Source organism: Oryza brachyantha, chromosome 7, assembly GCF_000231095.2.
Source record: "Oryza brachyantha chromosome 7, ObraRS2, whole genome shotgun sequence".
NCBI classification, from domain to species: domain Eukaryota; kingdom Viridiplantae; phylum Streptophyta; class Magnoliopsida; order Poales; family Poaceae; genus Oryza; species Oryza brachyantha.
Genome location: NC_023169.2, coordinates 10,724,295 through 10,739,196, shown reverse-complemented (window position 1 = coordinate 10,739,196; position 14,902 = coordinate 10,724,295). Strand labels below are relative to the sequence as shown.

At 38.6% G+C, this 14,902-nt stretch overlaps 2 protein-coding genes and 1 long non-coding RNA gene across 4 annotated transcripts; 2 read left to right on the top strand and 1 right to left on the bottom strand.

Annotated features, from left to right (window-relative positions):
- Nucleotides 1–321: 321 nt before the first annotated feature.
- On the top strand, nucleotides 322–8,931 carry LOC102718757 (E3 ubiquitin protein ligase RIN2-like). The gene is made up of 12 exons (XM_006658496.3): nucleotides 322–756; nucleotides 1,987–2,064; nucleotides 2,966–3,052; nucleotides 3,122–3,243; nucleotides 3,619–3,715; nucleotides 3,938–4,043; nucleotides 4,592–4,749; nucleotides 4,847–4,984; nucleotides 5,071–5,138; nucleotides 5,769–5,978; nucleotides 8,097–8,457; nucleotides 8,544–8,931. Exons 1-12 carry the CDS (start codon nucleotides 547–549, stop codon nucleotides 8,601–8,603), a joined length of 1,695 nt encoding a protein of 564 aa, XP_006658559.3. The 5' UTR covers nucleotides 322–546; the 3' UTR covers nucleotides 8,604–8,931.
- A 706-nt stretch (nucleotides 8,932–9,637) lies between these two features.
- LOC102710135 (actin-depolymerizing factor 9) lies at nucleotides 9,638–10,812 on the bottom strand. Its single transcript, XM_015839409.2, has 3 exons — nucleotides 10,709–10,812; nucleotides 10,310–10,575; nucleotides 9,638–10,232 (listed from the first exon to the last, which is right to left on the bottom strand). The coding sequence occupies exons 1-3, from the start codon at nucleotides 10,709–10,711 to the stop codon at nucleotides 10,082–10,084; spliced, it is 420 nt and encodes a 139-aa protein (XP_015694895.1). The 5' UTR covers nucleotides 10,712–10,812; the 3' UTR covers nucleotides 9,638–10,081.
- A 217-nt stretch (nucleotides 10,813–11,029) lies between these two features.
- On the top strand, nucleotides 11,030–12,037 carry LOC107304587. 2 transcript variants are annotated; one of them, XR_001550654.1, is made up of 3 exons: nucleotides 11,030–11,169; nucleotides 11,284–11,376; nucleotides 11,666–12,037. It is a non-coding gene; the product is annotated as an uncharacterized LOC107304587 (long non-coding RNA). The 2 variants fall into 2 exon arrangements; XR_001550655.1 differs by having other exon boundaries at nucleotides 11,662–12,037.
- The last annotated feature ends 2,865 nt before the right edge of the window (nucleotides 12,038–14,902 follow it).

Sequence of the window (14,902 nt, the reverse complement as noted above, 5' to 3'; positions counted from 1 at the left end):
GACTATCGTCTTATTAAAAATATAAATATAATTTATTTTATTATGATTAGATTTATAACTAACTATATTTTAAATATAGCTTAACTTTTTAAATAATGTTTTTAATAAATCAACGACGCCCTCCAAAGGGAGTACTATGCATGATTCCAGGACAGGCTAGAACCATATTACCGTTAGCTCCCAAGGATCGAAACGCATAAATTGTCCCGTATTAAACCCCGTCAAATATCTAGACTTTTAATTAACATAATCAATTCCAATCTATCCATCCCCGTCGTCAATAATTTTGTCCCCTCACCCTGGTTCCCCCACCTTCCTCCTCTCCTCCCTCCCTCCTCCGCTCACGCCGTCGCGGCTTCCTCCTCCTCCTCCTCGAAAAAAATAAAAATAAAGCCGTCGCCCTCGCCGCACCCGCATCCCCACGGCAAGCAACCCCACGATTCCCCCCTCCGCCGGATCGCGCGCCTAGGGTTAGGAGAGAGAGAGATAGAGAGGGAGGGGGGGGGGGGTGTGGTGGAGAGGGCCTTGGGCGATGCGCGGAGGCGCATGGCGGCGGTGAACAGCCTCTACGTCGCCGCGGCATCCACCGCGGCCAGCGCCGCGGCGCTGCAGTGGTGGGCGGGGTCCCTCGTCGACGGGGCGACCGACGCCGCGGGCGGGGACTGGCTCGGCATCGTGCTGGGCTCGCACGTGACCGTCGCGCTCCTCGCGAATCTGGCGGCGCACGTGTTCCTCGTCCTCATCCTCGCGCTCAAGGTGATCGATCGATCGATCGCCTCCTTGTTCATCTCTCTCTCTCTCTGTGTTTTGCTTAGGATGGGGTGGGGAGGGCTTGTTGGTGTGTAATTGTTTCTGCTCTGGGCCACGCGGTCACTCTGTTAGATTGTTCTGTTTGGGGAAAAACCTTTGTCGGTTGACCACTCGCCAGTAATATATGCAACTATTAATATATTAATATACATGAAAGAGGAGAGTTGGGAAGCTGGAACTGTTTTTCTGGTCAATTTGTTCATTCAGGTTGCGTGCTTAAGATTTCCAGCTTGATGCTTTATTATAAATAACCTTAATCTGTTTAGTTAAAGGGGGCATGTTCATTAAATCAGCGAAATACCTTTTGCTTATTTGTTGTTGTGGAATTTTATGTAAGATGATAGAGTTATTTAGTAGGAATATATGTCTGTAGCTGATTGCGAAGACTCGTGAGTTGTCAGGAGTTCCATTTCAGTTGAGTAGCTTCATGTTTTCGTTGCTGGTACTGGTATGATGGTCGTAGGTACCTATCCAAATGGTGGCAATTGGAACTCAATGGGGAGTAGCAATACCACTAGGCACTAGCAGCTATAGCTCATCAGACCTGAATGTTGCAGTTCTTGACAACTTGAATATTTTATATACGGTACTTTTGTCTTGCAGTGCTAGAGAATTTTTTACCTCTCCGAGTGGGTGCTATATTCTGCTTAGGTTGTGTGGCTTTGACAGAGCAAAGATCTACTTCATGTAGTAATCTGGCGATACTTAATTATTTTACTTTTGTAGGAATTGTTGAAAGGGCGCATTAGAGTTTGATCCAATCTTGTAGTTCAACCAAAGTGTTTTCTATGTTGGAAAATCTCTTACATGTATGGATACATTTTGCAATGCAAACATGGTAACTGTATTCTAAAATTTTATTTTAAAAAGGAGGCTAAACTTCTAGTCTTCAATACTAGAAGACCATGAATTTAAATTCTGGTTTATATACAAGAGAGAAAGGGTTCATACTTCATACTATTACAAAGCCAGGTGCCCAAGCTACTTTGTTAAAGGCATCGAAAGCACAAGACATGGCATCATTTTTCCGTGCATGTTTCAATCCATGAGTTCCAGACATTTTTCCTAATGATATTCAGTAAAAAGGATGTTGCAGGCTTGCAGCTCAGATATATATTCAACTGATGACTGCCATATTAGCAACAGTGGTGTTAATGTTGTTTTTCTTTTATGCAGACACTATTTTTTGTTCAATTGACCTCTTCTGAGACTAGAAAGGTGTTGGAACACATTATTAACTATGTACTTTACAAGGTAAGTGCTCTCTCTGTCTCTATTTGAATTTTTATGCCCTTCTCCATGTGTATATTTCTACTGCTCCGGACTCCTGACTTTCTGCTGATAAACTTGTAGTCTTCAACTCAAGGGTCTAGCATGATGTTTGCAGTTTTATGTTTGTTAACATGATATATGCTCTAGTGATTTTCAAGCAGCTTGATAATGAGCTTGTTTTTTTTTTTTAAAATAGATAATATGCAGCCTTACACTTTGTTTAATGACTATCAGCCATAATACATATACAGTCTAGTTTACATCTAGTGACTTGTAGAGAATCTTACACAAGTTCAATACATGTACTCCCTGTCCTAAAATATATCTACCTTTTAGGTCCAAATATTGTCCCAAATATAGTTACCTAGGACATGTAGAAGGTGACTTCCCCCCATTACCCCCCATGCTAGCCCTGGTGGGTCCCACCTCCCCACCAGTCCTCAATACCCGCACCCCACCCATTCTATCCTTAATCCAATCACCTCACCATGCATTAATGAGGGCCATTTTAGACCTTCCACCCCAATCCTTAATTCCCCAAAACACTCTAGGTATTTTGGGACAGAAGGATTATACTCCAATCTTTCATAGAATCTTCCATGCCCTATTGAAAAAGTTAAGACTGCGGTTTACTAACTTAGAAAAGTAAACCCAGTGATTTGATTATATACCCTCCTTTCAAATAAAAATTGTGGATTTACCCTTCTATGACACTGACATGTGGGGTCATCTAAGGTCACTTAGATGTGGGCTAGGAGGGTACGGTACATCCTCAATTTCAAATTTCAGTCTAAAGGGAGTATGGTCAATTTACAGTTATTTATTTATGTGCTTGTGTCTCCTTCCATTGGAATAAATGACAATAATCTCTCTTGTATTGCAGGGAACTTTCCTCCCATTGGTCGTTCCTCCTAATTCTCAACAAATAATTCTTTGGTCATGTTGGTTGGGTCTTCTTTGTTCATTGAAGGTAATGTTTGGCAACTTCTACTAGTTGAAATTATACCCATATATTAACTGAAATTTCTCTTACATTCAGATGTTTCAATCATTGGCTAGAGAACGCCTTGAACAGCTCAATGCTTCACCCTCTGCAACTCCATCAAAATATTTTCGTGTATATTCTGCGCTGTTGCTGGTTCTATCTGCTGATCTACTATGGTAATACTTCCTGGTCAGTCTGCATTTGACTGTTGTCTGTTTAGAAACATTATTTACACATACTCATTTCTTTGCTTACCAGATTATAATAGGTATCTTACACTTGAATTTGTTTTGATAGTATAGATGTCAGAGATGCATGATGTCACTTCCAGCAATCAATGTCCCTTAAAATTTCTAGCTAGTTGCAATTTCTGTTATAATGGAATGATTTATCGTATTGATGCTCAAGTTTACTATAATTACTTTTGTTATGGTATCTTCCAATACATTGGTAGCATGTAATACCTTTAAAAGCTCTGGTGCAATTTATCTAAGAATAGTTTTGCTTCTTTTCAACAAACTCACAAGTACTTAATTGTCTATATTCTCCAGGATAAAGCTTTGTGTTGGGTTCTGCAAGTCATGTAATTCTAAACTATTTTGGCTTCTGTTTTTTGAGCCACTTAGTATTGGCTTTGAGACACTGCAGGTACTTCAACCCAGACTGTGGGAAGTTCCACCTCCTTACCTTTTATCTTACTGCTATAACAACCTTGCACTATTAAAGAAATCACATGCTATTTAATCTCGAAAGGAGGTGGTGCTTATAAATGGCAACTAGAGATGTTAAAAGCATTACGAGTGTTTATCCGCATGCAATTATTACTTCTGAGTATCGTCAACCTTTTCTCACATAGCATTTTCCTAGCAGTCAATCATGGTGCATGGATTTCAGTTGTTTGACATATGGCAGCGACATCAAATGGACAGTGGTGCAGATTATCTTGATTTCCAAAAAACTTATAAGCAAGCAGCAGGTGATAAGCTACTTTTTTTTTGATGCTCAGAGACTCATTTGATACAGTTTTGCGAAACCTCTCAGGCTGAGCATGCAGGATAGTGCTGTACAAGTTCCATTGTTAACCGATTATTACCAACCTAGACAAGAAAGCAAACACTAGATTCATTGAATGAAAAAGAAACATCCTAGAATGCATACAATAAACTGTTTTCTTTTTGACCGATAGGATATCTACGAACATTTAGATTGTCCAGAAAGAAAATACAAGTATGTTGGTCTCGATAACCAGATTCATATAAATTGGTGATCAAAGTTTATTTCCCCCAAAGACCATGCAGATATATAACAGTTGTTGCTTCCATGCATCTGACATTGGTTATGTTGGTTTGATCTGTTTGTAATAATGTAAATTTTGCTCTATGATCTGTTGGAGCATCATGTCAGTTCAGGTTGTACAATGCTCTATGATAACATATCTATAGTCCACGTTTCAGTCCTTGTACATGCGTCTCTTGAATTATATCAACTTTACTACCAGGGTCCAATCATGCTTTTTAACTGCAGGATCTTTTTCTGAGTGGAGAGGCAGACTTATCAGAAATTTTGGTTTTGTCATTGACTTGATAAGCTTATTGATGTCACTTGGTCATTATTCAATGATCTTCTGGCTCCGTGGTATGGCGTTTCATCTGGTTGACGCTGTTCTCCTATTGAACCTGCGTGTAAGTTTGAAATTCACTCGTTGACTTCTGTCGATGAGCCGTGAATCTAATACATATCTATGATGCACTGACTGGACTTTGTTGAAAATGTTTACAGACTCTTGTAGCTTCATTTTTGAAGCGGATAAAAACATACACCAAGTTACGGAAGGCACTTAGTTCACTTGATGAAGCACTCCCAGATGCCACATCCGATGAAATCTGTGCATTCGATGATGAGTGTGCCATCTGTAGGGTAAACAACTTTCTAGATTTTCACAAGCTTATTGGTGTTTTGATTGCTTCTATATGTGATTTTCGTTTGACATCTGCAACTCCTAGGGACCAATGGCTCGAGCTAAAAAGTTGTCCTGCAACCATCTATTTCATCTAGCTTGCTTACGATCATGGTATGACAAGTTCCTTTTACTGTTTTGCAATTGATGGTCTGTGGTACAATTTTATAGTTCATAATGTCTGACAAAGAAAACCTTTTAGCAAATTCATTTTCATTTTCTGGATAGTTTGCTCCCAGTATTTGCATAAGTGCAGGTTATAGCTATGAACAAACTCCATATGCCGTTATAGTTGTCTGTTTGATACTTATTATAAGTCTGGGATGAACATTCTTATTTTATGCTGGCTTAAATTTTTCTGTCCAATCTCTTCATAAGGAAATTTTTGGCGGGGAGTCCTTCTGTTGACCCTAGCAAATTATTAGTCAGATTCTCACAAAGATCTTGATGAATAAGCTGATGCAAATAAGTTGCATTTGTTAGTCATCAGTGACAAGTCATAGTATTACTAGTATTTTAGCATAGACTCTGCTGTTCAGCTCCCTTTGTTGCTCTCTTGTACAACTGTACTGAGTACTGACTTCTGCTTCACACTTAATACAAAAATATTCAAAGCTTTTGCACCCACAAAACTAGATCTCGTTAGCAATCATGTATAGCTTCACAAGTCTTCCCATCAAACTTGACCACAGCAAATTGCACCCTATGTTTGATTTTTCCCTCAAGGATTGCTGCTATGTGTAGGTTGGACCAAGGATTAATGGATGGTTATTCATGTCCAACTTGCCGAAGACCTCTCTTTCTGTCACCCCAAGGTCATACAAGATCTACAGCAGCAGAGGTAGGAAACGTTCAGCTAATTGCAGAACAACTTAATATGGGGTTGAATCAGCAGAGGGTTCCTGGTCAGGAACATCCTACTGAACATCAGAATCCTGCCGATGCAGTTTGGAGGTGTGTATAACAAACTCGGATTGTCTTATTTCCATATTCTTTACAATGCTCATCGCATTCATGTTATTCTGATGTGGATGGAAGCGTTTTGGCTTAGAAGTTACCTTGCTGTAGTACCATTAATGTAACAATTGATGTGATTTGGGAAATCTTATCTTCATACACCCTGTTTTAATACCTTCTGTCAAGTGCCTGGGCTAATTCCACTATGTTCTTGGTAATCAGTCACTGTAGAGTGTAGGCTAGACTACTAGAGTGTGGGAAAGTTGTAGAGTTCCCCAACTATCTTGTTTCAACTGCAATTCAGTAGTTTACAACTGCCTAAGCAAATATAATTTATGACAAAAGCCTTGACATCCACCTCACCCCCAGTGGCCGACTCCACTGTGTACTAGATCTAAATTGAACACATCCTGACCAGAAAAGGAAGAGGAAGATATGCCCTTTTTGGAGGAACGAGGAGAAAAATATGCTCTTTTCAGCAAAGAGGAAGGAGAAGATGGCTCATAGAAAGCATGATGGGACTTGCAGGAGGGAGAGATCCTAAATTGGCCACATCCATCATGCTACCACTTCTATGTGAAACTCAGGATACATCAGTGTCCCTTTGTTGCTGGCTACCATTGCCTTGCTTAAGCACCATATCTCTGCAGCTCATCTGTCAAATAGGTTTTCCCCAGCCCATACTCTGCTGGCCTTCTGGGGTGAACATAACCAAGATAAGCATTCTGCTACTCTTTGCCCTTGGTGTTTGTTGCCCCAATTCAAGTTCATTTTAAAAAGACATTGGGACAATTTCTGACACTATCTTTATTTGAAACTAGACCTAGATAGACCACCTCAGCGAATATATTTGAGGGTATTTTTAAATTCCTGTTCTCTTTCAAGTTAGTACCCCCCACAAAGATTTTTCTGCACTAATGGCATGCACATTTTATATCCAGATATTGTGGAATTTTTTAATGGGATGAAACTCTTGTTTGTTGTAGTGTTAATGGTGCTCTGTGCTCCTAGTCTGTTGTTCAATTGAAGTTTTGAATGGGTTGGCCAACAAGATGAAACCTGTTTAGTCAGCCCTAATCATAACTCGATATGAAAAGGAAAGAATAATACCCATAGTTTCATATCCTAATGGACTTCTATGTTCATAACTGATGTACCAGTCTTACAATGCATCTTTTGGTATCTTATTTACTCTATGTGAAACAAAGTAGGTTTAGTACATAAGACTGATCTTTCTCACCAGCCTTTTTACCATTATGCTTTTGAATATTTTGTTCCAGTCAGGTTGATTGAACACTGAAATTGGAATCTTGCAAAGGAAAGAAAACTTTGAAAACTTGGGCAAATAAGTGATCGCCAAAGATTACTAAAATTCATACTCAAAAATACCATATGATATGTTTCATCTGCGTACTTATCACCTATACATCAACAAAATGCCAATCCTCTTGTGCAATACATATATCCAATAGCTGGATACAGGGAACATGGTATGGCCAAATATTAATGTTTTTTTAAATTTCCGAAACAATTTAAATAAAGTGACAATTTCCTGGTACTTTTGTAATATACCTTTGATATGGTGTGCATGTGCTCCTAACCATGAAAACAATATCTCCTGGCCGCTTGCTACCACCTCTTCTGCATCTCAACCATGGAATGTAATGGAGGATTCTACCATGATTCTTTGGTAGTGAGGTAGCAGAGGTAGGTCCAAGATGGAGCATAGAAGTGAAGCTGCTGCTTTGCTGCATACACATGGAGGCAGAGAGAATGGGCTAGGTTATAGAGCACATCTGTGCAGGTGGGTCAGTTGGGCTGGTTAGGGCCGAAAGAGACATATACTCGTGCATGCAGGTGGGATGGATGGGGCAAACTGGCCCATCTCTTTCCTCCATTCCTTTTTCTCTTATAGTTGACTGATGGCTCTTCTGTGCCTACTTATATGTGATGACTTAATTCTCAGATGCTATTATAATTTAGAATGCATATACTTGCCATATCAACGTATCCTCATTTTTGGATTTTTTTTTGTTATCACAGTAACAGCGTAACCCTATAGTTGTAATCGCATAGGAGTTTGCAGCACTGATGCATTGGTGTTGGGTGGTGCAGAGGAGCTGGCCTTGATTCTAGCTGGGCACCACCATGGTCGAGTCCTGGGATTGACAATCCTAGTTCTTCCAGCGCCGTGACATCAGTGGGGCTTAGTGGAGTTCAGATGATGATGAGGCAGCTGACTTCTGTGACTGAAAATTATGGGCATACAGATGCCACCTGGAGTCTATGGCCTGATCCAGTTGCAGGATCCTCAATTATTCCATCCTCTTCCTCGAGGTCTGAAGGTGCTTCAGTTGCTGGCTTGCGGCTGAGAGGCACTGCAAGAACCGTGAATGGTAGTATGTCGGAGGTTCTCTCCATGGTAGATAGAGTACGAGAAGTTTTACCACATATCCCTGACGAGCTAATTATTGAGGTACGCTTCTGTTTCCTCTCAACTCTAGTTGTAGTTGTTTACCTTACACGCTGATATGCACTAATGTTTTTTCAACCAATTTGTAGGATCTGATGAGAACGAATAATATAAATGCTACTGTAAATAATCTTCTGCTGATGCAATAATAGATAAACGAGCAATACAACATATAAGCATGACGTTTACCGGCATAAGTTTATATATGATAATATGAAAGGCTACATGTATAGTTAAAGGTGAACCTAGGTGTCGAAGCACCTATCGGTTCTTGTAATAAGTGTTTTTTTTCATTCAGTTCATTTTGTTCCCAATGGACGGACATGTCCCGGCTCTGTATAGTAATCACAGCTGTATAATATGATGCTCAATATGGTGTACTTTAGTATGTGTAGAAGATGTCATCCAAATAGACGTGTGTTTATGATCCGAATAAAATTATTTATCGATGATAATTACTTAAGGGTGAAAACTCTAGATAAGCTGCTGTGCATTTCCTTCATTGGATATGCAAGGTAGACAGCACTTTGATGGACACCTGATGTGCATTACTGTGTAATCTTCATTTTATGCATATCATGTTTTATCCTTTTGTAATACTCCCCACGTCTCAAAATATAAGTATTTTTATCATTTGAATCTTGTCCTAACATATAGGTTTTTCTAACATTGTTCACAATAACACTTATCCCATCAATCACTTATTATTCAATTTCTATTTTATGCTCACATACCTTCTCACTCCTATCCAATCCTCATTGAAGGACATGTACAGATGTTTATATTTTGGGATGGAAATAGTATGTTATTGGTTTGTTAACTGCATAGTAGCATGTCCTTGATATTTGAGTCTTCCAGACATGTTGGTTTTTTCTTTTTCTTGGACGAACTGAAATGATTCCTGGTCATCTAGTCACCCAGAATAAAACAAGATCGATACAATACAGTCGCAAGTGTATTCAAGTGACCTAGAGTGTCATCATAGTCTCTCCTACATCGTGTCCACAATTAATTAGGCACCAGATACCAAATATAAGAGAGGTTCTTGTCCTGAACCTCAGACAGTCAGACCCCATCATGATATAAAACAGGAACCATGACATTGACAAGTCAACTTAAAACCCGAATAACCATCCACTGTATGTCTGGACATGGTAAATATAGAGCACAGATAACATCAACATGTAACGGAAGGATTTGTTGTTTCTTAATACATGAATAAAAGAAGTGTATTCTTCTTGCCAGCAAATTGCATCAATACAAATTACAAATTACAAATTACAGAAATGAAAAGCAGGAAAGGTATAAGAAGAAAAAAAAAGATTGGTATTAACGGATTGCCATAAAGTATACTCTTGGATGACACACACGTCGGAATAACGTATGTATAGTCGATCAAAATGGTAGTTTGTTTTCCCTTGTTGCGAGGATCAAAATGTAGGGTAAATTAAGCGAACAGAAAACTCCAAAAATAAATGAATGTGGTATATTAATCAATGTGCATATATATATATATATATATATATGTATATGGTATATATATGCATGGACGGTTCTGAGGCGAATAAGATGTGACGTCGGTCGGAAATAACAAGGCGGTGGGTGTTGGCGCTGTCCGATAGATCGATCAGTGAGCTCTGGCTCTGATGATGTCGAGGCTCATCTCGCTGGGGTCAGTGGCCTGAATCTCGCACTGGATCCCGTCCAGCTCCCTCCTGAACCTGTCCTTTGAGCTCGCGTACAGCATCTTGCTCCTTGTCCTCGCCGTGTCAGGCGACCTACGTACGCACATGTTGTGTATGGTAATTTTGGTACTTTGAAAATGGATGGATGGTATCTGTAGCAGTTTAATTACCAGGAGAAGAAGAAGATCTTGCTCTTCTGGCAGTTCTCGTCGGTGACGAAGTCGAGGTCGTAGACGGCGTAGCGGCACTCGTCGGCGGGGAGGGAGGCGGCGAAGTCCTCGTAGCCCTCGGCGGTCTCCCCGAGCCTCTCCACCTTGATCTCCATGGCCTTGTCGTCGATCTTGAACACGATGAACCTGAACCCCCTCCGCGCCTTCAGCTCCCGGAACTTGAACTTGCACTCGTCGTTCACCGCCAGCCCTGACGCCGAATTCGCCTGCCATTATTTATACATTCATTTCATCCTACTTTTGTTTATCTCCTCATCATCTCATTCATCATCTCGATCGATCAGCAAATCGATATATACTAAGAGGGAGAAAGAAGAAATTAAAAAACAAAGAAATCACCATCGGAGAAGAGCAGAGCAGAGAGAGAGAGAGAGAGACAAGAGCTCCTGTTCTTCTTCCTTGTGCAGCAATGCGGAGGAGGAGGAGGAGAGGATGCAATGGCAGATAGGTAGGAAGCAGGGTAGGGATCGGTGGAGCGAGCAACGCGTTTGCGTCTGGGAGAGAAACGCGGAGATAAAGGCGGCGTGGTGTACGTAGCCTGCAATCGCATGCGAAGGCCGGGTTGATGCCATGCACGTCTGTCTATGTTTAGGCAGGCCGAGAGAACACCAAAAGACATGCTCCCCACAAACCCACCCCCTCTACTGCTCCTGCATGTATGCATGCATGGTTGCTTGCCTCCCCCCACAAAGATGACAATGGTACGGGGCAGAGGTGATCATTGGTTTGATTGATTCTCTACGGATGCATGTCCTACCTACGGGGGAGAATCGCCAGGGTCTTCCGGCTAGCTCTACGAGGTGGTGTGGTCTATCTGGCTTGGGTTAATGGAAGCCTTCTATCTATTTAATTGATATTATATCCTTCTCTAATATTTAAGTTCTTATTATAATCACTAGCACGTTGGTCTGTAGGAGGGAGAGATCCACATGTCAGTGACGATAATGATAATGACGTAATGATAGTGGATCTATAAGCGTTCTTTACCTGATCAGATGGTAATCATGGTATGATTGATTCCATGACTTCCCATCCTGGCTTTGTTTTTCCTCAGTTTTCTCTGCCCCCATCATCTTACAATAAAACACCAATTTAGATTAAAAATCTATGCCAAAATAAGTGGCTTTTCTACTGTTTTACTTGTTAAGTTAATCATCTCATATTTAAATTTATTTTTCAACTTACCCCTACTTGCCCTCACACTCTCGCCCACAAATTAGTCATTTAAGGGCACGTATAAATGGCTCGATCTTATTGTCGTCTTTATTGCTGCATGCTCGCTGACGTGGAAGAAAGAGAGCATAGGAGAGAGAAAAATGGTTGTTTTGCATGGAGTCAGAAAAATATCGACTATTGGCGCATAAAACGAGGAGACAACTAGAAAATCTGTTTTGTACGTGTGCTGACTCTAACCAGAGATGTTGATCAGATGAAATGTGAATAAGAAATTATTAGCCTGTAATTATGAAAAGTAAGCTTAAAAAACTGTACTTTGTGTGAGTTTTTTTTGCTAACGTAGCTTGAGATAGAGCCCATAATAGGCTCTACCATTGAACATGCTCTAATAAAGATAATCTAAGTCATTTTTCTCCTCTCGTAATTTGGCTTATAAATGGTAGAATGATTTGTTTTTTTGGATGGAAAGTAAAATTGAACTTTTATAGTAGTGAACAGGCTTATAGTGAACTTGTGTGCATGATTTATTTTTGCATCAGGTATTGTGCTCATCTTTAGGCTTAGTGGAAGAATAAACAAAATGAAATATTTGCAAACAAAAAATAATTTTTGAATAAAATTTTTATATACGTATTTTTAGCGATCTAAAAGTTTTTCAATAAACTATAATGAAAAAAATCTTAAAATAAACTTCAAATTTAAATTTAAAATTTAAAATTTTAGATTATAAACATAACCAAAAACACAAGGGTGAATATTGGTTGCCAGGGAGCACTGACTTACAGGTCTCTCGGCCTTTAAAAAATCGAGTTGTTTTCAGGAAAAAATATTTCTCTTACATCGAGTTGGGCCAAGATTCTATTTGCACTCCATATTGGGCCTGAAAACTTACTTTTTGATAATTTTCTTGGGCCTAAATAAAGTTTGTTGTTCTATCTGACTGTTCTGGCTGATCACAACTTGGGGTCATCAGGTGCCCAGCACTTGTTAGGTAAAACTAGGCTTCAGCTTGTCTCTTCCTTGTGCACATGCATTTTTTGTTTTTCTTTTATGGTTTCTTTCGAGGGGGCTGTGCAGATGACTACACAAAAGGTGGTGTTGTTTCATGGGTTTCTATCTTAATAAAATCTAAATTTTCCATTCCCAATATTAATAGTAATTTTTAGACAAATATTAGCAGTGAAGACAAATAACGGTGCGGACCGTTATTAATACTATTGGCTCTATTTTCTAGGGTCGAATTAAATATGCATGCTTTTATATTGCTGGTCTACGACCTAAGGACATGTTTAAAGGTAGAGTCTAAAATTGACTTTTCTCCCATCCATATCAATAACACTAACTTAGATTGTATATATATATATATACAAATATAGAGTTAGATATACTTTTCTTCATTAATACTATAAAATGTTTTTTATTAATTTTCCTTCCTTTTTATCTACCCATGCAATAAAATTCTCTTAAATAAATGTCGAGAGTCGACTCTAGACTGTTGTTATGCATAATAATCATTTTTCTCTTTCCTCCATGTCATTATATTTTTTCACGTGGCTATGGAGAGAGTCAGTTAATTAGAGCATGTCCAGAGGTAGAGCCAGTATTCACTTTTCTCTTATCCACGTCAGTAATACCAACTTATTTATAAGCATATGGACAAAATGTAAAGTTGGGTATAGTTTCTTTATTAATACTATAAAATACATTTTTATTACTTTTTTCTTTTAAGCTACTAGATGCAACAATATTTTCTCAAATTAATGCTAAGAGTCGATTATAAGCCGTTTACATGCATAAGAACCAATTTTCTCTTTCCTCAATGTCATCGTATGTGCTCACATGGTAAGAGAATTAGATAATAATTGCTAGAGAAAATCTAAAAAAATGCCATTGACAAACATCTAAGTATAAAAAATATCATTGACAAATGCGAGTTCTAATAAATGCCATCGTACAAACGAATTTGTCTGAGAAATATCATCGCCGTTAGGGTTCCGTCCATTTTCGCCGTTAAAAACACTGTTCATACTATAACACTTAACGGAAAAAAGTTGACGGAACCCTAACGGCGATGATATTTTTTAGACAAATTTATTTGTACGATGGTGTTTTTTAAACTCACACTCGTCAATGTATTTTTTATAATTAAGTGTTTGTCAATGACATTTGTTAGATTTTCTCTAATTGGTATTGTACGTACCCTAATAACCTTTGTATATGCTTAAAAATAAGCCTTTGCGGGACTAAGTTTTTAGCACTAAAAATTAAGTATTTATGGAATGGGAAAGAATATATCTTATTTATGATGGGCGTAGTAACATCTTAGGTTAGATTTGGTTTAAAGCAAACATTCGCATTAGTAAAATATTTTGAGACAGGTGTAATAGCATTCTTATCTAGGTTGGTAGCAAAAAAAGCTGAAATTTTTGAGATAGGTTGAAGTAGCTTTCTTAGGGATCACGCTTTCTTATGGCATCTTTAAAAGAAAAGTAAATAAGCTTCCCTGTTGCGTATGTCATTATCAACCCGTACTGAGGCCTAGTAGCTTGGTGATATGATTGGTTGTTTTATGAAAAAAATCAAATGACATATTTGTAAATAGAAAATAACTTATGAGTAAAAAGATTATATACGTATTCTTAGTAAACAATACCATAAAATCAACTCCAAATTTAATGTTAAAAACTTAATTTTTAACTTATAGTTATAAGCGAAAAGATTGGCCGGGTCAAGAAACAACAACATATATATCGTATTGTTGCGCCATTTAAAATACTACTCCTGTCTGTTCTCTATCAAGGATGTGATGACGTTCGCGCCCTGTTTAGTTTTAAAAACTTTTTCTAAAAACATCACATCGAATTCTTGAGCACTTAAATGAAGCATTAAATATACATGAACACTAAAAGTAATTACACAGTTACGGGAGAAATCGTGAGACGAATCTTTTGAGCCTAATTACACCATAATTAGCCATAAGTGTTACAGTAACCAACATATGCTAATAATGGATTAATTAAATTCAAAAGATTCGTCTCGCAGTTTATAGGTGGAATCTGAAATTTGTTTTTTGATTTGTGTCCAAAAACCTCACCCGATATCCAGTCAAATGTTTGACGTGACCTTTTTCGAACTAAACACCACCTTTGAAAAACAAAAAGGTGATTTGTCACTTATCTTCTTTAATATAAGTACTATCCATAGAGTCCTGTCAAATTAAACTGCTCATGAAGGTACTGCGAGTTTTCTCTTTAGTTTAAACTCGACCTTAATTACTTAATTAGACCAACATGGAAATCCTAATATTTGTAGTTAGCACTAAAGAGATATATATAGTCTTCAGCAGATGGTGTCGTG

Coding starts and splice junctions, on each gene's coding strand:
- LOC102718757 (XM_006658496.3), top strand. CDS start 547: ATGGCGGCGGTGAACAGCCTCTACGTCGCCGCGGCATCCACCGCGGCC. Junction 3,053..3,121: donor GTCTTCTTTGTTCATTGAAG/GTAATGTTTGGC, acceptor TCTTACATTCAG/ATGTTTCAATCATTGGCTAG. Junction 4,985..5,070: donor ATGAGTGTGCCATCTGTAGG/GTAAACAACTTT, acceptor TGCAACTCCTAG/GGACCAATGGCTCGAGCTAA.
- LOC102710135 (XM_015839409.2), bottom strand. Junction 10,233..10,309: donor AAGATCTTCTTCTTCTCCTG/GTAATTAAACTG, acceptor GTGCGTACGTAG/GTCGCCTGACACGGCGAGGA.